Below are 23,737 nucleotides of genomic sequence, written 5' to 3'. Positions count from 1 at the left end.
GAATTCGAGCATCTTTTCTTCCAAATTTTCTATTACGATGCCCCTTTCTTCGATGAAGCTCTTTCCCAGCAGTCTATCATAGAGCTTCGAACATTTTGCTGACTGAAAGGTGGTGGTGTCGTAGTATTCAATCAAGGGCACTTGGGCAGCATTGGATGATGAAGCCATTTTTCAAGTTTAAGTACCTACAAAACAAAGGCAATACATATGAACACCTACAATGATGTATAATGAGGCAATTAGGTCAAGGAAATTGGCCACCCAAGTTTTGAGCAGCTCTGTGCGAGCATTCTGTTTGTGCACTGCTTATTTTCCTTCAGCGCGATCGCGCAACAAACTGGCGCGATCGCGCCATTTTAATCATTTTCTTCACCGCGATCGTGGAACAACAGGACGCATTCGCGCTATTTTTTAGTCATTTTCCAGCGCGTTCGCGTCATTTATCAGCGCGATCGCGCTGAGTCGTTTCAGATTTTCAGAAGCATTTTTACAAACAGGTTATGGGCATGATTTTGGAGCTTCGATTCAATGATTTTAAGTACGTATTTTGCCCCATTTTTTTCACATATCAACACCCAACTCTCAACTCACCTCACTCAACAACAAACAACAATTTACATGATAAGAAATTCAACAATTTCATCAAATTTTTATGCTTAAACAAGTGAAAGACAATTTTCTTTCACAATTTCTAACATGAAAAGATGATAAAAACAACCCTATGAACAAGAAAATGAGAGAATCACATACCTTGTGGTTGCAAGTTGAAGAATTTTTCTTAAACTTTGAAGTTGGATTTGAGAGAAAATTGAGAAAAGTGAGGGAAATGGGAGAAAATGGGGTTATACCTTTTTTTTTTGTTCTGTTTTGTACCTGGGAGATCTGTATTGGCGCGTTCGCGCTGAACAAAAAAAATATTTTCTTTTGTTAAGCGCGTTCGCGTCCATTTTAGCGCGTTCGCGCAGAGGTATTTCATAAGGCATTTTTCCAGAGAGTTTTTTTTTTTTTTTTTTAAGTTTAATAAAAAATAATGAAATAAACCATTCTAAAAGATTTATAGATGATGGGTTCCCTCCCACCAAGCGCTTGATTTAACGTCGCAGCACGACGATTACCAACTTTACCGCTTTTCTCGCCATTTGGAGCTTATGAATTGGGCACCCAACTTGGACTCGAGTTTGTGACCACGAGCGGTGGGGGGTGGTAGGTAGATGAACAAGCCAAACGTTAACTTCTTCATTTTGCACTTCTTGGCTTTCAAATGAGGAATGTCATTTTGCCTTCTTACTCTTTCGAATTGCAAGATGTAAGGCACTTGTCTTTCTTATTCACCATCCAACATGGATGTATGTGGCTCAATTTCCATATCACCATACAAATCCAATGTTGAAAAATGCTTGTAGTGAGACTTCAACCTCCCAGTTTGCAAATTTTTTCGGGTTTTGACATTCTCATTTTCCTCCAACCTAGAGTCAACTTCCACCATTTTTCTCAAGACAATGATTGACTCTAGTTTCTTTTCTTCTTTGGCATCTTTAATGAAAATGGATTCTTCTTGATTTTGTTCAAATGCCCATGGAAGATTTTTGTGCTCATTCATCAAGCCATGTTGGAGACTAGTTTCCAAGTACTCCTCCAAGGCTTTTTGCTTTTCATTTCCTCCTTCAAGTATGCATTCCATCATGAGCTTGAACTCTTCATTTTGACCAATCTCAACTTCTTCCACTTCCATATCCCTATCAATGTCACAACACAAAGTAGAATCATCATAGTAGGGGTTCGGAGAAGGGAAGGACACATAAGCACAATTAGCCAAATGACCATTTTGATCTCCACATCTGTCACATATCCTCCACTCAAAAGTTCGAGATTGTGCGTACAATCCTCCCCCGGGAGACTTTAGACAAGTTTGCCAAGAGTGGGGTCCTCTACAGTAAGGACAAGGGTCATCAAAGTATGAACAACTTCTATCCGACCCATTCTCATGGAATGATGCCATTTTTTTTTATATAATAAAATCAAGCAAATAAAACAACTACACAAATATTTACTGGTTCGGTTCAAAGCAAGTTAGCTTATTTCCTAGATTAGCCAAAATACACCAATTGTTCCCCGGCAACGGCGCCATTTTTTGATAACGTCCAAATCCACCCTATTAATTAGAATGGGCACGGTCGTATGCAAATATAATTTACCCAACTATGAGTCAGGGTCGAATCCCACAGAGAACAATATGTAGGCGATTAGGAAAAGTAGGAATTTTCACCAATAATAGCTAAAGCCAAACGATAGATAATATTTTGGTTTTGTTTGAGAGAAAGTTATAACTAATGCAAAAATGTAAACTAACCTAGAAAGCAAGTAAAATGATCAATGGCCACAAGCATGGATACAAGGGAAACTACGCTCAAGTAACGATCCAATGTACTTCATGATTTACAACTAATGGTGAGTTTATATTACTTAGCCTCGGATAATGACTCTAAATTAGCTTCTTCCAAAGACTAACTAGACTACCTAATTGAATGTCCCTAAAGAAATTAGGAGCATTAAGAACACCCGAATATGGCTACAAGTGGTGTCGCCTATCCCTAGGTTGATTTCCATTAGATGAGGGTTAACACCCCAAATTCTTGTTAATTAATCTTTCCCAATCCCGAGTTTGCCTCTTCCAAGTTTAAACCGAAATAAATGGGCAAGTCTTAGGGTTAGCTACTCCCTTAAGAATCATTCAAAATGAGATTAATTAAAGAAACAATAACTCACTTCATTAGGAATAAAATCATTCAACACATAAGCAAAACAAGAGATTCAATCCAAACTTTAATCAAGAATATTTCCATAAACGAGATTCAAGTATTGAAATGAAATATTACACACATAAATATTCAATAAATAGCAAGAGATGAAGAAATGGGTAAAGAATTTCTCATTGTGTGCCTCCAAATCTTCTCTTCCAAGGTGTTGGTGATGAAACCCTAGCCTCCAATTTTTGTGTTATGCCAAAAGATGATGTTTAGAAAACCCTAGTTGGCTTTTTATAGGAACTGGAATGGCATAAATCGTCAAAGCCCAAGTTCTGGTCGAACTGGACAGAAATTCCTCCTACGCGAACGCGCCAAGCAATTGCGCGAACGCGTCGAATCACGCTCGTTATTCAGCGCGAACGCGTGAACTTATAACGCGAACGCGAGAAGTCACAGACGCGCGTGGGCGCGAACGCGTGACATACCTGCGCGAACGCGCAGAGTATTTTTCCACGAAATTTTCCAAAATGTCCAATTGTTTTCAGTTTTGCAGCTTTTTTGCTTGTTTTCCACACTTTGGCTCTAGGGACCCCGTATTACCTGAAACATACTAAAAATCAAGTAAAATAACATAGACTTGCTTAAAAACAAGTAAAACTTATAGCCGAAAAGCGTCGATTGTGGCGTAAAATCACGCCACATCACCCAGCAACATCAGTCAACCCTTAGACTTAAGATATACTGATCGAGACAAACAAGACAAAGCACTTATAATAGCTCATACAGGTTAAGCTATCCGACTCAAACCCGCTCCCTAACATTATAAAAACTACTGATTACTCTAAGCACCGAATGAAATGGATTAAAACACAAATTAAACAAGAAAAGCTAACAAACAGACTAATCCATAAATCAAACAAGAAAATTAATAAAAGCAATAAAATGATAAGGAAATACCTTTCCTAGGTGCAATGAACAGGAGTCGTTGGGGTCTCGAATCTACTCTCGTATTGACAGATTCGAAACTCGAGACAGAATTAGAGTCTTTGACGTAGGTGAAGTCCTTCACCAAACAGCGATGAAAGTTGATTGAATTGTGAAAACTTAATTTTTCAACACAAACTTCATAACAGAAAGTATTTTTTGATTTGAAAAAAAAATTCCAGACCAGATTTCCTTTGAAAATAAAAGAAACTTAAGACTTAAAAATATACCATGTCTCCTTAAGACTTAAAAATCTCCCCTCAAATGAGTAATGAAACCAATATTTATAGTAGACTTCTAGGGTTTTCTCAGGTACCAGAAATTTGAGCGGGATTCGAATTTTTGGTTTTTGAAAAAACGAATCAAAATCAGCCGTTGAAGTCTGAGCAAATCACGTGATTTGATTCGGTTTTACCGAAAATGGACCGATTTTTCTGTTCTTTTGCGAAGTTGTTGTGTTTTTGAAATGAGAATCGGAACTCCTCCTCTGTCAACGACAGAAAACTTCGGTTAAAGCAACGTAAGGGCATTTTTTGTGTGAAAATGGTGTGGACAGCACTGCTTTTGCTAAAGGTGGTCAAGGGTTTGCTAAAATGGGGATGAGGGAGAGAGATGAGCGACTGAAGAGACGAAGTTTGCACGAAAATGGGCTAGCCCAGTCTGTAATGGCGAAAGGGTATTTGTGTTGTAGCCAAAAATGGTGGAGAGAGGGAGGAGAGATGAGAGAGATGAGAGAGATGAGAGAAGAGAAAGAGGGAGGCGGCTGAAAGGAGAGAGGAAAGAGACTGATCGTATGCATAGGTTTAGGGATAAAATATTAGGCCGGTCGGGTCGGGTATTTCGGATGGGCTGGTCTGGTCTGGTCGTTGGGTAAAACGAGTGGGCTGCTCCTTTTGTATTGGGCTGGCCGAATTAGGCCTTAGCCCATATGTTTTCAAAGTTAATCACGGACTGAATTAATGTCTTGGGCTTCTAATTTAACAACTAGTACAATATATATTATGTGAAAACAAATAATAATTAGTATGTAGAAAGTAAAAGATTTAATAAAGTAAATTTAATTTAACGAGCACAAATCCTAAAATGAAACGATGACGAACCATTTAAAATTTGTGATAAAGTAATAATAGTAATGTTGATAGTAGAATAGTGAAGATGAAAGTAACGATATCAATAGTAGTAGAAATAAAATACTTAGCTCGTTAATAAATTTAGAAGCCTAAGGAAATAAATTAGAATACAGGAGGGACAAAATTGGGTGTCAACATGGGGCTTAAACTTAATGGGTCTGGACTATTTTAATTTTTTTGGGTAATGTATAAATTTCGGTTCTTCGGTTCGGTTTCATCAAAGTTCGGTTAGACTATTTCTAATTATGGAAACAAACTCGAGTTTTTCCAGTAATTAGTCAAAATGGATTTTTGGTAAATGTCAATTCTAGGTCATGCAATAGAGCAATACTTTTTGCATGTGTAGCTGAGGTAGCAATACTTCTTTTAAAGAACCGATAAGAGTTGTGATGGAGTGACAATTACTTCTTCATCCTTAATCAGAGGTCACTGGTTCGAATCCCCACTACAAGAAAGTGTAGAAATAGCAACAAAAAAATTTAATTTTTGGCAATAACTTAGTTTTATTATTGGCAAATGAACTTTTTTGTTGCCAAAGAATTTAATTTTGTTGCCATAGTATTGATTATTGTTGCAAAAAGTAATTTTGGCCACAAAAAAAAAAAAAAAAAATTGTTGCCAAATATATTTTTCCTTGTAGCACCCCTTGGATACGGAGTCGCCTATGTTAAGGATGTGAAGCTTTTCAACACGAATACGAGTTTAGTCGGAACTTAATGCGGACACCGGACACCGAGTGGAAAAAAAATAGTAGTACTTCTTTTAAAGAGAAATCTGCAATCCAAACCCTATGCTCATTGATGATAAGTCCACCCACCTCATCATCAGTTGTAGATTTGTCAAAGGCACCGTCAATATTGAGTTTATAAAAATTTGGGGTTGGGGGCATCCATTTGACAAGAATAATGCGCCTATTATGAATGCCTAGCTGTTGATGAGTTAGGATATAATATTCCCTAACCTGATCAATTATTTTAGGCATACTGACCTATTCTTTTTTCTGAAAACAGTTGAGCCTGCGATTTAATTCAGAGTTACTGGTACTAGAATGGATATAAGAATATTAATGTCTGGCTTAATCTCCAAAATTCTTGAGTCATTGCAATGTCATGTGATATGCATAATAGTGGCTCATCCCACCCATAAAGGCCAAAAAAAAAAAAAAAAAAAGAGAGGAAGAAGGGCCACACCGACACGAAATACCTAAGTTTTCAAAATTTTGCATTTGCAACATGCGAACAGGCTAAGTCTGACAGAAAATCTAGAAGATGAAACATGATATAATTTGTTCTTTCTGGACTAACATGTAACACAATGAGTTGTAGATGTTTTTCAGTTTTCAGAACTGAGTTACTAGAATGGGTCGGTATGCCTAAAATAATGAGGTGTAGATGTAATTAATTTATGCACAACAGTACCTACTCAAAAAATAAGAAAATACAAGGAAAAAGCCTCCACTCCCATAGATTACCGGATGGGATAAGAGCTCAATATATTCAGTAAATTGTTTCCAAGTATTTTTTTTCTTCTTGTAATGTGAACAAAAAAGTGCTCCGTCCCTTCACCAAAAACAAAAAAAGAACTAAAAAGATTTTTACACTACACAGCAGCCCCACAAAGTTCACAACAATAAATAATCTTAAATTTTATGCACTATGCAATGGTTAATTAATGTTTAACTACTGCATGATATATGTGTATGATAAATGTGTACACCAATAGACTTTTGTTATACATTGAATATACATCCACTACTAAAAAGCTGCCAAAAACCTACGGAATTAGACAATTTTTTTATTTATTTTTTTTTGAAAATCGACGGACTGCGTCGGTTATTTTTTATATTATGTTCTAAAATAACCGAAAATAAACCGACGGACTGCGTGGGTTATTTTTTAAATAATAAAATAATTTAATTTATATTATTAAATTAAATCAATGTAAGTATTTAATCAAAGAATATGAGTGGTCTAATGGTAGAGCCCTTTAATGCCACGGGACATACCCCGGTTCCATTCCAAGTTGCCAAATTTAATTATTTTATTTTTTTTAAAAAAAAAAGACGAAGTCCGTCGCTTTTCGAAAAGCGACAGACTGTTTGCATCAATTTTCCGTCTGTTTTCCTGTTTTTTTACTAGTGACCCATGGTAACTACAATTACGTACTATTAGGGCTGGCCAGCTAGACGGATAAATTCTTTTGGAATGTTAAGATTCCCAAAAAGCCTCCAGCCCCATGGATTATGAAGTAATGATAGCCCAATATACTATAATTTGTTTCGCAAGTATTTTGAGTTAAGACTTTGAAAAATGTCAACAGGGAAATTAATTAGTCCGACAGAAACGGTAGAAGACAGAAATGTGAACTTTTCTAAAGGATAATACATGAGGTTATTTTTTAATAATTTGAAATTGCAAACTGCAATGCGAAGATAGTACAAGAAGTTAGTGTATTTTTTGTTAATTTAAAATGGTCTGTGCATCTGGTAACATGAAACACAGTGAGTTCTACGTTTTGTTTTCCAGTTTTGAGAATTGAAAGATAATGACGCGTAGAGTTGTTTCTGACATTAGAAAAAAAAAAATCATTCTTACAAAAAATTGCTACTACTATTTAGCTAAATTTCTTCTGATTTGAAAGTATTTCTAAACAAGTCGTATATTTGTATCTAAGAAAATTAAAGAAGAGTGCCTCAGAAAAATAAAGAAGAATGCAGTATGTGTTTCTTCTTTCTTCATAACTACTAAACTATCATGCATGTTCTCACGCTTTCTGTTTATTTAATACTTAATTACTAAGCTGTATATTGAGTACGAAAAATATACTCCTCATCCCACTTTATGTGATATAATTCAAAGTACTAGAATCAACTAACTAATTTTCGATGTGAATTTAAATATTATAGAATTTTAAAAATCCTATGCATAGTCAGAAGCTATATAAAAATTACTATAAGTCACAATAATTAATAACATAAAATATTAAAAATTAATTGAATCAACAGGGCCACAAAAAAAAAAAAAATCGTTTCACTCTCCAATACTAAAACTTTCCATAAAGGGAACATGGGAGGACAATAATTTAATTTTTGAGTTTACTTTCAAGCATAATATTTAATTATATAAATACTTTTCACCTGAGAAAATAAAACTAAAGTTCGGGACGAACTGCTAAGCCAACTCACGGCTGCTAACGGTACTAACTACTTAATTTACCGTTACGAGAATAATATAATTTAGTCAATTTTTCTAATTATTGGTATTTATATTTTCTTGACTAACATTAAACATATACTGAGTTGTAGATGTTTTTCATTCTTGAGAATTGAAATATATAACGCGTGGAGTTGTTAATTGTTTCTCGCATTTGAAAAGCCTATCTGCCTTTGTTCCTTCCTATTTTTTAAATTCTTTTTTAAAAAAAAATAAAATTGTAGCACTCTACTCCACGCATGACCATCCTTCAAAAATTAAATAAAGGCGTAGTACGGTAGTGGCATCATATAATATGCACTAAAGTACCAAAACCATACCTAAACATGGCATCATATAATATGCACTAAAGTACCAAAACCATACCTAAACAAGTTAAAGAAAAAAGGAAAAGCCTCCACTCCACTTATAAGACTTTGAAATTATTATTAACTTTAAATAATAAAAATATTTATGAGAACACTCTGTTAATATTGTTATTGATCTTTAATATTTTATATTTTGCCAATCGCATGAGGTGATTTTTCTTCTTTTTAATTTGCCAATTGCAACTTGCTATATAAATATAGAACATGATGTTAGTGTAGTTTTTGTTAATTTAAAATGGTCTCTACATCGGGTAACATGAAACACAGTGAGTTCTAAGTTTTGTTTTCCAGTTTTGAGAATTGAAAGATAATAACGCGGTGGAGTTTGTTTCTTGCATTCGAAAAAAAAATATATACACTCATTCTAAGTACTTTCATTTGATTTGGATGTATTTCGAAACAACTTGTATCTAAGAAAAATAAATGAGAATGCAGTTGCATGTGTTTCTTCGTTCTTGACTTCTAATTATTTATCATGCATGTTGTTTTTATTTATTACTAAGTTGAATATTGACTTACAAGCATAATAATTTAATTACATACATATTATTCACCTAAGATCAAACTTGAAACTTGGTTAAAACTACTAATTAAACCACTACTAAGCTAAGCCACTATAAATTCCCTCTATTTAGCAAAATGATCTCATATTATTTCATTCTCTTATGATGATAATAGTTTTGTACACCAACCTAGTACAGCAGCAGCTAACTATGAGATTATAATAATTTTGTTAATTAATTACAATGCTCTAATTATTGGAATTTATATTTTCTTGAGTAACATTAAACATACTGAGTTGTAAATGTTTTCAGTTTTATGAATTGAGATGTGATTACGCGTGGAGTTGTTCTCGCATTTGAAAAGCCTATCTGCCAATGTTCCTTTTGTTTATTATTAAAACAACGGCAAAGGTGCAAATATACTCTTCAACTTTGTGATTTAGAGCAGATATACTCCTCATTACAAAAGTGGAGTATATATACCCCTACTGTTATAAAATGGTGCAAATATACTCCTGCCGTTACAAAATGGAGCAAATATACCCTTTTCGCTGAGGTGAGTTTTTTTTAAAAAAAATCATTTAGGTTATTTTTTAATGACAAAAAATTTCACGTGACTTTAAAAAAAGTCTACCTATTTTTTGTAAGTAGACATATTTTTCTAACGCCGTGGTAATTTTTTTTTCTAGTGTGTCAGATATGGTTCGTTTAAAAAAATATTTCCGTGACATTTAAAAAAAAAAGTCTACCCATTTTTTTAAACTAACCAGACCCTACCCATCAGAAAAAAAAGAATTACTATGTGGTTGTAGAAAAGTATGTCTACTAAAAAAAAATGGGTAGACTTTTCCTTAAAGTCACATGACATTTTTTTTAATTAAAAAATAATCTAAATAATTTTTTTTAAAAAAAAATCTCGTCAGCGAAAAGGGTATACTTGCACTATTTTATAACATAAGGGGTATATTTGCCCCATTTGCAACGGCAGGGGTCTGTATACACCACTTTTATAATGAGAGGTATATTTGCTCTAAATCGCAAAGTTATGGAGTATATTAGCACCTTTGGCCTTAAAACCAAACAAAAAAAAACTTATATATATATAGTACCATAGTCCAATCCTCTTCAAAAATAAAGGCCTAGTACGGACGTACTAGCATATAATATGTCACAAATGTATCAAAAAAAAAAAAAAAAGGACAATGGTATAGCCGTATGGGGATCATTTTAATAAGAGAATACCTAAAATGAAACCTTTTTAATTTGACATGAATTATTAATTGCTTTTTAGATAGAACTAATTTTTATTTCGCTAAAATGAAGGACTTCGAGCCAAATGTTTTTTTTTTTTTAAAACGAAAAAAGAAAAAACACACAAATTTGAACAAATATATCATTGCCTATGATTATGTGGCGATTAACGGTTGAAAATACCCTAGTTAAGAGCTGATTCTTCGATTTTTTCATCCCACGCGCTTAACAGTGAGTTAACCTCTTTAGGCCCGGTTTGTTCATAGATATCAATTTTTTATTTTTTATTTTACTTTTTTTTGGAATTTTGAAGTTGGAGTTGAAGTTGTGTTTGACCATAGTTTTTGAAATTGTAGTTTTTGGTGAAATGTAATTGTAAAAAAGTGGAAAAAAAATTGAAAAACAAGTTTTTTGAGTTTTTGGTATTTCGGAATACAACTTCAAGTTGTATTCAGAATTCTCATGGCCAAATGCTGATTCCGAAAAAAAATAAAAAGAAATTCGGGAATAAAGTAAATAATTCTTATCGCCAAACGGGGGCTTAGTATTCAAGGGGTAAAGGTATAATAGCCAAATCCAGAGGGATAATATAATTAAGACTGCAAATAATATTGGTGTGCAACTAATATCCCATGGCAAGTTTAGAAGATTTTTTATACGTATTTTGTCATTTTTAATTTAATTCTCAAAGTTTTATAAGAACACTCTACTAATATTGTTATTGATCTTTAATATTTAAAAATAAAAGAAATATTTGTATTTTTTGAAAAATATAAATTCACTCGCCTATCAAATACCCCAAAAAAAAAATACATATTCACTTCCATAGATTACTGAAAGAAATGATAGCCCGATATGCCACTCGCTTCGTCTTAGCTTATGTGTCCTACTTTCTTATTAGTTTATTCGAAAAAATGTCAAACTTTCTTATTAGAAATAATTTACCACTAAGTTTTTATTTACTGGTTATGTGATAATTTAAAGTCACATTAATATTTATAATTTGTTTTACAACATAAATTACAAAAATTTCTTCTTCTTTTTTAACTCAATGCACAGTCAAAATATCACCGCATAAATTAAGACCGAGGGGAGTATAATTTGTTTCCGTAGTATTTCGAATTTGACTTGATAAATTGTCAAAAGGCAAATTAAGTCCGACAGAAAATCTAGAAGACAGAGGTGTACATTTCCGTATGACACTACAATATTAGTTGAGTATATTGTTTGTTAATTTACAATGGTCTGTGCTTCAGGTAACATGAAACACTCTGAGTTCCAAGTTTGTTTCCAGTTTTGAGAACTGAAAGATTATGCAAGTTAAAAAAAAAAAAAAAAAAAGAATGCAGTTATGTCTCTTTCCTTCTTGACTTTAATTCATCGTGCAATATATATGATTTTCCACTCGACGTTGGGCGAAATCAGATCTAGATTTTGAAGTTTATGGTTTTCTACGTGATCTCATATTAGCATAAAATAATAATAGGGTCTAAAATTAACTTCTTTATATATATTTTATTGATTTTTAATACAACTATAGAATATGAACAAAAATTACTTAGTTCACGCACTACTAAAATATTCTATTTTCCCACTAATTTCTCACTTAAAAATGTTCAGTTGAAAAACCTAAAAATTAGTTTTTTTCACATGGAACAATAAAGAAAATTTCCCAGAGTTTCAATGGGAATTTGTTTCCCACCATGCGTTTTTCCAGTGAGCTGGTTCAGAAAAGTGGGAAAATTATATTTTGTAGCACAAATCCAGTGAGCTGGTTCGGAAAAGTGGGAAAATTATATTTTGTAGCACAAATTTCCCACTGAATGTCGATGGGGAAAATCTTTATTTCCTGTAGTGACGTGAACTCATATCCCAGAGGTCAGGTAGTCACTTTAAAACTCGACAATTCTGGATTCACGTCGAGATTGTATTTATAGAGCTTGTTTGGATTGGCTTATAAGTTGCTTATAAGTTGTTTTCAGCTTTTTTGAGTGTTTGGCTGGCCAGCTTAAAGTCATTTTGTGCTTAAAATAAGCTCAAAAAAATAATTGGGTCCATTTGACTTAACTTATCTAAAGCAGCTTATAAGCTGAAAACAGCTTATAAGCCAAAAAAATAAGTTAGACTACCCCAACTTATTTATTTTAGCTTATAAGCTGCAAACAGCTTATAGGCATAAGTCCATCCAAACAGGCTCATATACTAGACACTGTATATTGACAGAAAAAATTAAACTTTAGTTTTGAGTTGGCTTTCTAGAATAATAATTAATTATATAAATATTCTTTTTCCACCTGAGAAAATAGAACCTTAAACTCGGGAGCTGGGACAAAGAACGGTTTTTTATGAGGAAGTGGAAATATATCTACGTGCGCAGAACTAAATTCTTTATCCAAAATAACTTTTAAAACTTAGTTTTCCTCTATTAGAGTTCTTAATTATCATTTATTAGACTAATTAGTTGTAATTAGAAGTTTCACTGCAAACACTAATCTCATTTTCTATTGTTTTATCCAACTTCCTGTCTAGCAGGTATGAGACAAAATGTTATTAGAGGATTCTGTGGGTCTTTTTATGTTCCAACTGACTGGTGGCTAACCGCTACTAAGGGTGTGTTTGGTACGAAGGAAAATGTCTTCTATTCAAAATGTTTACTAGGAAAATAAATGAGTTTCATACTTATTTTATACTCTCTCCGTCCAAATTTATGTGATGCAGTTGGAATGTCGAGATTCAAATTTTAAAATTTTGACCGTAAAGTTGGACATAGAAACTTTAAGTTTCTTAAAATAAAATTTATATGCTTGAAAAATGCATTAAAAAAAATACTAAAATGACAATAATTAACAACTTAAAATATTTAAAAGGCATATAAGAAAATTTCGGTCAAAGGAAAACGTGGTTAACTCTCGAAATTCCAACTATGCCACGTAAAGTGGGACTGATGGAATAGTATTTGGTATGGTCAAGGGATCGGGTCGGGATGTTGAGTGAGTGGGCAGGATATGAACTTGAAATGTCACCTAGAACTTGTTTTTCCTACTTTTATTAGAGAAGTCATTTTCTTCAGTTTTAAAGAACTTATTTTCTAAAGAAAATGTTTTTCAAAATATTTTGACCAACCAAATAGTAAAAAAAAACATTTCCCTGTTTTCCTCTGTACCAAACACACCCTAAGCCCCAAATTCCCTCTATATAAATACAAAACACACACTTAAATTATGTCAATAGCATTTCCTTCTCTATGATCATCATTTTTTTTTTTTTTTGCACTGCACAAACCTAGTACAATAGCAGATAATACCTATGATGTTCCAAATAATTCCTAATTCATTTGTGATGCTTCTCTTTTTCTCGATTTTCTTGTCCCTCAATTCCTCTGTTTCCTTTGGACAAGAATTATCAACTGGAGACCAAATTGGCACAAACAAAACAATTACCATTGGTGTTACTATTGTTTCTTCTGGTGGAAACTTTGAATTAGGCTTTTTTACACCAAACAACGGTTCCAGTTATTTCATTGGCACCTGGTACAAAAACATTAGCCCACAAACAGTAATTTGGGTGGCGAATCACAACTTGCCTCTTTCTTTTCCTGAAATGGCCAATGCAGAATTCGCGATCACGAATGGCAATTTGGTCCTCCTGAATGGCACCAAACAGCTAATTTGGTCTACGAATATCGACTCCACAGAGCATAATTCTGTCGTAGCTGTTCTTGGTAATGATGGGAATTTTGTCTTGAGAGATTGTTCAAATTCAACTTCTCGTGTACTCTGGCAAAGTTTCGATCATCCTAGTCATACATTTATGCCTGGCTCGAGAACTGATTACAACAAAAATACCAATTCCACGCGATACATCACGTCCTGGAGGAGTTCAGAAGATCCTAGTCCGGGGCCTTATACAGTCGAAATTAATCCAACCAATGGCCAGTTTCGGGCAATGTGGAATAGGACTGAGGAATACTGGAACAGTGGATCCACTTGGGATGGAGATAGTTTCAGCAGCGTGCCGTATAACATTCCCAACACGACGGTTAATTATACATATGTCAACGATGACAACGAGGTTTATTACTTCAGTCCGTTAGTCATATCAAGATTCGTGATCGATGTAACGGGGGAAATGAAGCAGTTCACATGGTTGGATAGTTCCAAGCAATGGAATGTGTTTTATCTTCAACCAGCACAGCACTGTGATGTCTATGCTTATTGTGGGGCATTTGGAACTTGCAATCCGCGCTTAACTTCAGTATGCAGGTACAGTGGCGAACTCAGGATTTTTAAATCAGGGCTGCTCAATCATTTTTAATTAGAAATCACTACAAAAAAAATTAAAATTTGCTACGAACTTGGTCGCTGATCCGTCGCAAAATTGCTCGTAAATAACAAGATTTATTGATAATCCTCCGCAAAATAGGATTAGTGACGAATTTTGCTGTTTAGCTACAAAATTTGTCTGTCACTAAATCCTGTTATTTTAGTAGTGAAATGCTACTGATCCTGGGTGCACAGTTATTTATATGAACCATAACGTAGGTCGCCATTTTGCAGGTGTTTGCCAGGTTTTGCTCCTAGATTAGACACAGATTGGGATTTGGATATTTTTTCTCAAGGTTGTGTTAGGAAAAAAAAATTGAGCTGTGGTAATTCCAGTGCTACTTTTAAGGACAGGTTTAGGATGATATCCTATGTGACATTACCCAAATACTATGAAACTGTCAAAGTCACAAATGCAACACTATGTGAATCTACTTGTTTCAATAATTGTTCTTGTACTGCTTATGCTTATGATGGAACTGAATGTTTAACTTGGACTGGAGAATTGCTAAATCTGCAACAACTATCTCAAGATGATCATAGAGGAAGAAACTTGTTTATCAAACTTGCTGCTTCTGATTTTCCAAGTGATGACCAAGGTAATCTAAAAATTATACTCCCTCGTTCTATTTTATGTGACTGATTTTCGTTAAATTAGTGTGTTTAAAAAAGAATGACATACTTCTAAATTTGAAAACAATTAAGTTTACACTTCCCATTTTCCCTTAATGAGGGAGTATTATAACCGCAAAATTGTTATGTTTTGTTTAAGGCCATAAGTTTCAAAATTTTACATCCACACAAATGCGCGCTCTATGACACGTTTGAGACCGCAAATTTCAAGAGTCTTCATGATATAGTAGTAACTCAATATGTTATGCTCTCTATCATTGGTGCAACCATTTTTAGAGGTCCTTTTTCCTGTGATAAATTAAACTTTAAAAACACATAACTGGATGGCACATTCTTGTAGTTGAAATTCTTTTGTCTAATAGGTAAGGGTTTGTCTCAGCTGTGTCAATAATTTTTCTAAGTAGATATCTACTTTATTTTGGATTGAGCAGCAACGAAGAAGAAGAAGCAATCATGGACAAGGCTCAAAATCATCGTTCTAGCAACAATATCTGTGACAATTAATCTATTAGTATGCTGCTTTATCTACATTTACTGTAGAAGAAAGATTGCAAAAGGAAAAGGTAAAACCGCATTAAATCAGATGTTCTTTATTTAAAATATTTTGTGAAAGGAGCTTTCAAAGTCATTTGTTATAGAAACACGAGAGCACAACCCAAAAGAGTAGTCTATTAGATGGGAAAGCCTATACACCCATTAGCATTTCTCTTTTTAATCGATGGGGGGACAACCGGCACACAACAATCGCCCCTGATGAGAACCAGACCTCGTTACTCGAGGCTGGACCAGGGCCCAGTTGGTCATGGCTGGCACCCTTCTTGGATAGAATCCATCACTGCGAGTCACAAGCCGAAGCGTGAATCGACTTGCTCCGATATCAATTTATAAACTAAACGGGATAGCCCAACCCAAAAGACTAGTCTGTTAAGTGGGAGAGCTCATTTAGCCTATAAATACATTAGAATTCCTCTTTTTAACTGATGAGGGACGATTGACACACAACAACGTTCTCGAACTATACACTTTCTTTCACAACTTTATCTCAGTAGTGTTTTCTAACTCATCAAATTCTATCACTTTCTTCAGGTCAAAGGAATTTTTTTGCTCACTTGCAGAGTAGAGATAACGATTTGACAAATGAAGATGATGACAATAACATCGATAATGTTCCATTTTTTAGTTTTGAAAGCATAGTAGCTGCTACAAATCAATTCTCAGAGGCAAACATGCTGGGCCAAGGAGGGTTTGGTCCCGTTTATAAGGTACTTGTGATATTTCTTTACACACATATATCTATTCTCTGACCTATATATGTGTATTAGTGTGTATTACTTACTGTTTCTGTTCCTATTACTTGTCATGTTAGTCTTTTTACACATTATATATTCTCTGACTTATATATGTGTATGAGTGTGTATTACTGCCGCCTCTGTTCCTATTTACTTCTCATGTTAGTGTTTTATACACCCTTCGTGAAGATATTACTACATCTCAGTATTTCGGTCTATGTGACATTAGTTCCTTATTAATCCATTTAAAAAAGAATGACATACTTCTATGTTTGGTAATTATTAACTTTACATTTTCGAATTACTTTTAATGGGAAGCTTTTACAGCCACACAAATATTTATGGCATGTTCGACCACAAGTTTCAAATGTTTTCTAACCACAAAAATGTTATGATATGTTTAAGATCATATGCGTCAGAAATCTTTGTTTTTTTTCTTGAACTTCATGCTATTTTACATAAATTGGAAAGGAGGGAGTCATAATAAGAGTTATTTGATTAATTTACCCTTATTTATTCTTTGTTCGCTCCAATAAATATTCCTCTATTAATGCTAAGGGAAAAATTGAACAGACAAATATTTTGGAACATTTATTTTTTGCAAACATATTAAATTGGAACGGAGGGAGTAGATTTTCCCAATTATAGTTATTACTAATTGAGTTAACTACATATTGACATATGATTTTTGGAACATCTTTCAGGGTAAATTTCTAGGAGGACGAGAGATTGCAGTTAAAAGATTATCAACTCAATCTCGACAAGGCATAGAAGAATTCACGAATGAAGTGTTATTGATCGCCAGAGTTCAACATAGGAATTTGGTTAAACTTTTGGGCTATTGTGTAAAGGGAAGAAACGAAAAGATTGTACTTTACGAGTACATGTTAAATAAAAGCTTGGACACCTTCATATTTGGTTAGCAATTATTCTCTTGCTTGTTTTACTAATTATTTCTTCGTATTTATTTATCATGATTAAATGATACTAACTTTTTTGGAAAAGATCAACAAAATCGCGCACTACTGGACTGGAAAAAGCGATTTGATATTATTGTTGGAATTGCCCGTGGAATGTCTTATTTACACCATGATTCAAGGTTGACAATCATCCATAGAGATCTGAAAACTAGTAATATTTTACTAGACGGAGGAATGAACCCCAAAATTTCGGATTTTGGCTTAGCAAGGATTGTCCAAGGAGATTATACACTAGCAAATACAACAAAAATCGCTGGAACCTGGTAAGCTTAAAACATTAGTTGGTTATATATGGAGTAATTGTTTTTGTTGGAAAGGAAGTATATTTTATATAGTAGTTAATATGCATATGCAGCATTAGAAAATAAAGTGTTAGCAGTAGCACTTTGCTGGTCACTACGACAATAATCCATAGGCAGTCCATCTAAAATACTAGCCGGAAGTTAACCTAACAAAGGAAGTTCTTAGTATGTCTGTCTCAAAAACAAAAAAAAAACAAAAAAAAAAACCTTTAAGGCAAACAAAGGAATAGAATGACTACAAAATATACAAAAAGAATATATATATATATATATATATATATATATATATATATACCTAGCACCTTTCTTGACTAATATATCTACAACTTGATTTTATTCACGAAATTTATCTTGGATGATCAAGTTTCCCAACTGGTGCAACGATGACCTGCAATCAGAAGTAATAAGTACTAGTATTCTTAATCTTTGAAGGTGTTGACTTGCATAATATTATGGTTAGTCAAAAAGAGCAAATTTGATTGGAAATCTTACGATATGATACAAAAGTGTTTACTTACATTATGTGATTATTTGTTCTCATATAGTGGCTATATGTCTCCGGAGTACGTGTTGAATGGAGTGTTCTCAACCAAGTCAGATGTTTTTAGTTTTGGAGTAATAATACTCGAGATTGTCAGTGGCAGAAGAAACACTGGATTTAATCAATGCGAAGAAGCAATGAACCTCATACAATATGTGAGTAAACTATGTAATTTCAAGTTTTGTAAACAATCTGAAAGGATTAAAAACATGGCCGACAAAACAATTAGCACCTACGGAAATTTCAACAATGGCTAATTAGAAGGTAGCCCTATTCTATTTATAATATAACAAAACCTATTTTGACTAGAAACTAATAGAAAACCTATTTTCACACTATATATTTTGACTATAGATCCTAATTTGACATACATGAATTAAATAAACTAGCAAGTATTTAATTATATCTTTAACAAAACAGATCATGTTTATCATATAACACTATTTTGGTAACTATGATGTGATCACAGGCTTGGAGACTGTGGACAGAAGAGAAGGCAATCACTATGGTTGATGAATCGTTACTTGAAACATGTAACATGGATGAAGCACTAAAATGCATAAATATTGGTCTCTTGTGTGTACAAGAACACCCTTGTCAACGTCCCAGTATGTCAAGCGTCATATTAATGCTTGGGGGCGAAAGCATGATCCTTCCGAAACCTAACCAGCCAGCTTTTGTGGCTAGAACTGCTATTTCTAGTAAATCTACAACTTCGTATACCAAGAATGGGCTAACAATTACAATTGAACAAGGCCGATAATATGGGGAGCTACGTCTTAAGTTTTGGCTATCAAAATCGTGAGCAATCAGGTCGATTCCCGATATGTTTTTCTAGACATTCCTCAATGACCCGGCTATTCACACGAAATGTGAGAAGCTAATGATTAATCGTCTGTATTCGGAATCCTACAAGATCCATTCGTGTTTACTCTGATAGATGGTAATCCTTTTTATTACGACATAGATAGAATCCAAACATTAGTTGAAATTAATTTGATTGATTTTTTTTACCTGGGTAGATTAGTCTTTTTCAAGTTCTATCATTATTATGATTTTTTTCCTGTAAGTCTCTTCCAGTTACCATAAGGTGCAAATAGGATTCATTAAAAATTTTAACTCAAAATTGTAAAATTTCCATTTCCCTTATTTATGATACTAGTTCTGGATACATGCGTTGCACGTTTACTCCTTGCTAATTAGTATAAATATTTTAAAACGATATAAATAATTTTAGTAAGCGTATGATTAGTTATAGGAACACATACACATACATATCAAAAAGTTGTTGGCTGTACAGAATTTCAATTATATGTTTTCGGAAGACGCCTTGTAGATAATTGTCAATTTCATGGCATATGCCTGCAAAAATAGTAGTTATTTGTGATATATTTATTTAATAGTCACTGACATCAGAAAATTGAATTGATGTTTATAAAATCTAATTGCACGTAAATATACCTTTTGTCTAATTCAAACTTTTGGGTCCTTTCATATGTAAACTTGGTATAAAAATATTACTTTTGAATTGTATAAATATAACTCTAATACGAAATATACATGACAATAGCGTGTAAAATATTGGTAGTCTGATATTTTAGTTTTTTTTTTCATTTAATTGTAAAAACCATAAAAGAACTTGACAAACAAAAATACACACAACTAGATGCACGAGAAGGGTCATATGATTCAATCAGGAAATTAAAGGAAAAATCCCCCAACTTGATCATGAGTGTAACAACTGCTACACCAAGTCTCTCAATTTGCAAGCTTATTTTCATTCTCTCTAGTTTTAAAGGTGAAGAGAGAAATCCCAATTGGTAATGCATATTTAATAATTCTATGTTGCATTTTTCAATGCAACACTTAAATTGATAACTGGGGTTGGAAATCGAAAGAGTTGGTATAGACTTGCTGAGTAGATGAAAATCATGGGAATACTGGATGCAATGTGCATGAACAGATTTAAACAAATTAATAGGAAAACAAAAAGACTTCATCTAAAAGAGATAAATAGTAGTACTAATAATTACTAAGAAAGACATAAATGGAGCATGAAAGACGTAAATGGAGCATGAAAACTGAAATTGAGAATTGAAAAGGTCGGGTTGAACTTGGTGGATAGATGAAATAGTCGGCCTAAATTTAATGTGTCATAAAAAGAAATCTAAATAATTAAAATATTATTTAGATCTCTAGAAAAGAGCTCAACAATGATAACTAAGAAACAGATAAATAGAGTATTTTCAACTTTTTGCCAATCATTTAAGTGGAAAGTAACGGAAAAAAGTTTTAAACTTCAGATGAGATTCCACATTCCCTTCTTTATAACTAGAATTATTGCATCTCTACCCGTTCACAGTGGTATAATTGATCATTCATTGGATTTCATCAATTAGAAATTTTATGCAACAAAATTTAATACTTATTTAATAAGAGATTATAATGGTCAATCAACTTATGAAGGGTATTATCTTAATTCAACTTTCAACTATGATGTTTCCCACTTTTAATATAATATGATATGATTGTAAAAGTATTTTTTTTTTCATATTCACGTGACTATAATTATAAACAAATTATTCTTGATTGCACCACAGTAATGTCCCAAGAGAATCAAGACTAAAAATAGAAAAAGAACGGAAATGCCGATAGTAATGGTCGTTTAATGAAAATATTTACCTCAACGGTAATCACACTGTAGTGATTTCAAACTCAAAAACCTTGTTCTCCCTTCATGTTTTTGACTCAAAAAACAGAAATATGTAAAGAGAAGATGTAGTACGATTATACTTGCAGACCATGGGTATAATCGGTACCTATGCATTTCAAATCAATTCCCTCTCTACCACTAATTCGTATTGCTATGTAAATGAAACGGCCTCTTAACCAACCTCAGAAAGTCCTCATATGATACTTTTAGGACCTAGCGGAACTTGCAAGGCTACCATTAGAGCTGCAACAACCTGTTGTACATCATGAGAATCTGCTATAATGAGTGAAGCGCGATAATATTCCCAAACATGATCCAGGCGAGGCATGGAAACTGGCATTATTGGTGCAATGCCCTAGAGGCAAATCAATGACCATTTAAGTAGACATAAGTTAACTGCAATAAAGTCCGAACACATAATGTTTCCAGATTGATATAGACTACTCGGCATTTTCAGTATTATAAAGATCACCATAAAGAAAATTATTAACGACAACGTAGTATTCCCCAGCTGCAATTTTATCAGGAAGTTAAATATGTAACAGGTAAAATATTGGAGAGACACAATAAAAAGCAGAGCTGCTAGCACCTTAACTGCTCAACAAACAAAAGAACGACCATTTCTTCCAAAACACTTGAAGCCTGCCTGAAAGTATTCTGGTTATACAAAGTGACGCTATGACTAATAAAACCACTTTTGTCGCCCTCATATTAAGCTCTGTATTGGCTCTAAAAGCAAGTGAAAGAAGCATGGGATTAACTCCAATTTTGTGAGCCAAGTAGGGAACCTTTGCTGCCAGACTAACAATGCCATGCGCATCAAATACCAATCAGTGGCTGTGCTTCTCGGCATAAGAAATTGATGTAAAGAAAGGGTACAAAAGAGGAGAGGATGCTATGCACTAAGTTCAATTGATGTTTAAATAAAACTTGTGCCACAGTTCTTATATGAACAAGTGAACTTGATAATACCTCACTTTCACATGGAAAAGGAGGGTTGAAATGGAATATGACGGATACGTGCGCCTGCTCATATAAAGAACCGATATAAACTTTTTTTTCCGAATCAATGTGACAATCCAGTGGTGAAACGACATACACCACCTAAAACCAATGTTTCCTCCGAATACATAAATATTGAAAGCAAGATAAAATTGATCTCGAGTCAGTGAGTTCATCTTCTGCAGTTACATATAATAAAACAACTAACTTTTAAAAATCACATATCATCAAGAAAAACCAAAAAAAAAAAACACATTTCATTTACCCTATGGAAATAGAGAGGCAAGCAAGGAGTTGAGAACCATATGGGTATATTATTTATCCGTGAGGAAATGGATGCACGAAGACATCAATGTAACTCGAGAGAACTTTGTCAGGAAAATTATTTTTTGATGCTCGGGTAATAATATGCTCATCTTTTCTATTTTGCAATATAGTGATTTGTTAGTATGTTGAGCTTTCTTGTTAAAGAGTAGATAAAGAATTTCCATTCAAATATTAAATTCTCACTTACAAATATTCCTTGCCATAGGATTTATCTCATACTTGTCATTTGATACCCGAGTCCATAAGGTAACTATGGACTAACACTCTTCTAATGAAAGTTGGAGATCAAAACTGAAAAATAAAAACAACTAACACTCTTCTAATGAAAATTTATAAACTATACAAAGAAAAATAATCCCAGTTGTTAAGTTAAGAAATTTCTTTAGTTGTTCATATGCGAAACTACGTTTATATGCATAAAAGGCAAAACTACGTTTATATCTTCTCTGCTTTATGTTCCTTTCACTGGGGTATTTCATCAAACACATTCATTGCATCAATGTTCTTCTCTTTATTAATCTTTCTGCTTCAGCGGCACTCCCAGTGGCCAGTGCTGTAGCAATTAGGCATTGAAGCAGAAGGTGTTTCAACAAACAACTACATATATCTAACAGAATCGACCAAGGAAAAAAACATGCAGAAAGAGGAAAGCAAATATTCAAAATCAGACATGCTATTACTAAAGAAACATAAAACGAAGATTTGAATATAACTTCAGAGGCAAACTGAAGATTGTAATTCATAGAAAATCTAGATTCTATAGCAATAATCTCTCTAAAAAAATAGAATTAAACGCTTACTTGCTCATCGAAAAAGAAGTAGAGAAGAAACTAAGCACAACTTAGATATTCACTTACAGACGGGGAAAATTTAAAATGAACCGGGAGGCCAAGGCCAAACGCATCGTGGAAAAGCTAAAATACAGGGGATGGATGAGAGAAATAAGTCTGCAAATGAAAATTTTGAATGTGAAATTTTTTCCATTGAAGACATCAAATGGAGAGTCCCAAGAAGATTCAACCCTTCGCTCTCTTGGAAATCTGTAGATAAACTGATGAAGAGAGTTGCTAATGACACGTAGATCATAGGAGTTTCCTACATGAAACTACTAATTTACCCCTGCCTGACATTATATTTTCATTGTTGCCCGTGTTCGTCCTACCTAAGGGCCATTTCTATATAGTGTATGTGTGTATATATATATACAAACTATGCCCGTGCGATGCAAGGGATCCAACGTGATTAATTTAGTTACTCACTTTAGTTAGTCGTTATCGTTTGTATATTTTGCAAAGGATATTGTGATTCTCTTTAGTGAGTCTCCATATGTTGTTTGTTTTCCTCTTATTTTTCTCCTTAATTTCTCAATTATTGTTAAAATTTGTCTTATTTTGATTATATCCGCCTCTTTTTATATTTAGTAAATTGAAAAT

The 23,737-nt window shown here is 33.5% G+C and overlaps 1 protein-coding gene and 1 long non-coding RNA gene across 3 annotated transcripts; one reads left to right on the top strand and one right to left on the bottom strand.

The window, feature by feature from the left end:
- The first annotated feature begins 13,501 nt into the window (after nt 1–13,501).
- On the top strand, nt 13,502–19,025 carry LOC132637876 (G-type lectin S-receptor-like serine/threonine-protein kinase At4g27290). The gene is made up of 8 exons (XM_060354900.1): nt 13,502–14,457; nt 14,752–15,116; nt 15,582–15,713; nt 16,237–16,412; nt 17,144–17,357; nt 17,445–17,682; nt 18,267–18,417; nt 18,732–19,025. The coding sequence occupies exons 1-8, from the start codon at nt 13,502–13,504 to the stop codon at nt 19,023–19,025; spliced, it is 2,526 nt and encodes an 841-aa protein (XP_060210883.1).
- Nucleotides 19,026–21,347: 2,322 nt separating this feature from the next.
- LOC132636621 (uncharacterized) lies at nt 21,348–23,456 on the bottom strand. Of its 2 annotated transcripts, none has more exons than XR_009581349.1 (2): nt 23,105–23,456; nt 21,348–22,156 (listed from the first exon to the last, which is right to left on the bottom strand). It is a non-coding gene; the product is annotated as an uncharacterized LOC132636621 (long non-coding RNA). The 2 variants fall into 2 exon arrangements; XR_009581348.1 differs by having other exon boundaries at nt 23,162–23,456.
- Between the last annotated feature and the right edge of the window lie 281 nt (nt 23,457–23,737).

Source organism: Lycium barbarum, chromosome 4, assembly GCF_019175385.1.
Source record: "Lycium barbarum isolate Lr01 chromosome 4, ASM1917538v2, whole genome shotgun sequence".
Classification (NCBI taxonomy): Eukaryota; Viridiplantae; Streptophyta; class Magnoliopsida; order Solanales; family Solanaceae; genus Lycium; species Lycium barbarum.
The sequence above is the reverse complement of the archived record's forward strand: the minus strand, read 5'-3'. Positions and strand labels throughout refer to the sequence as shown.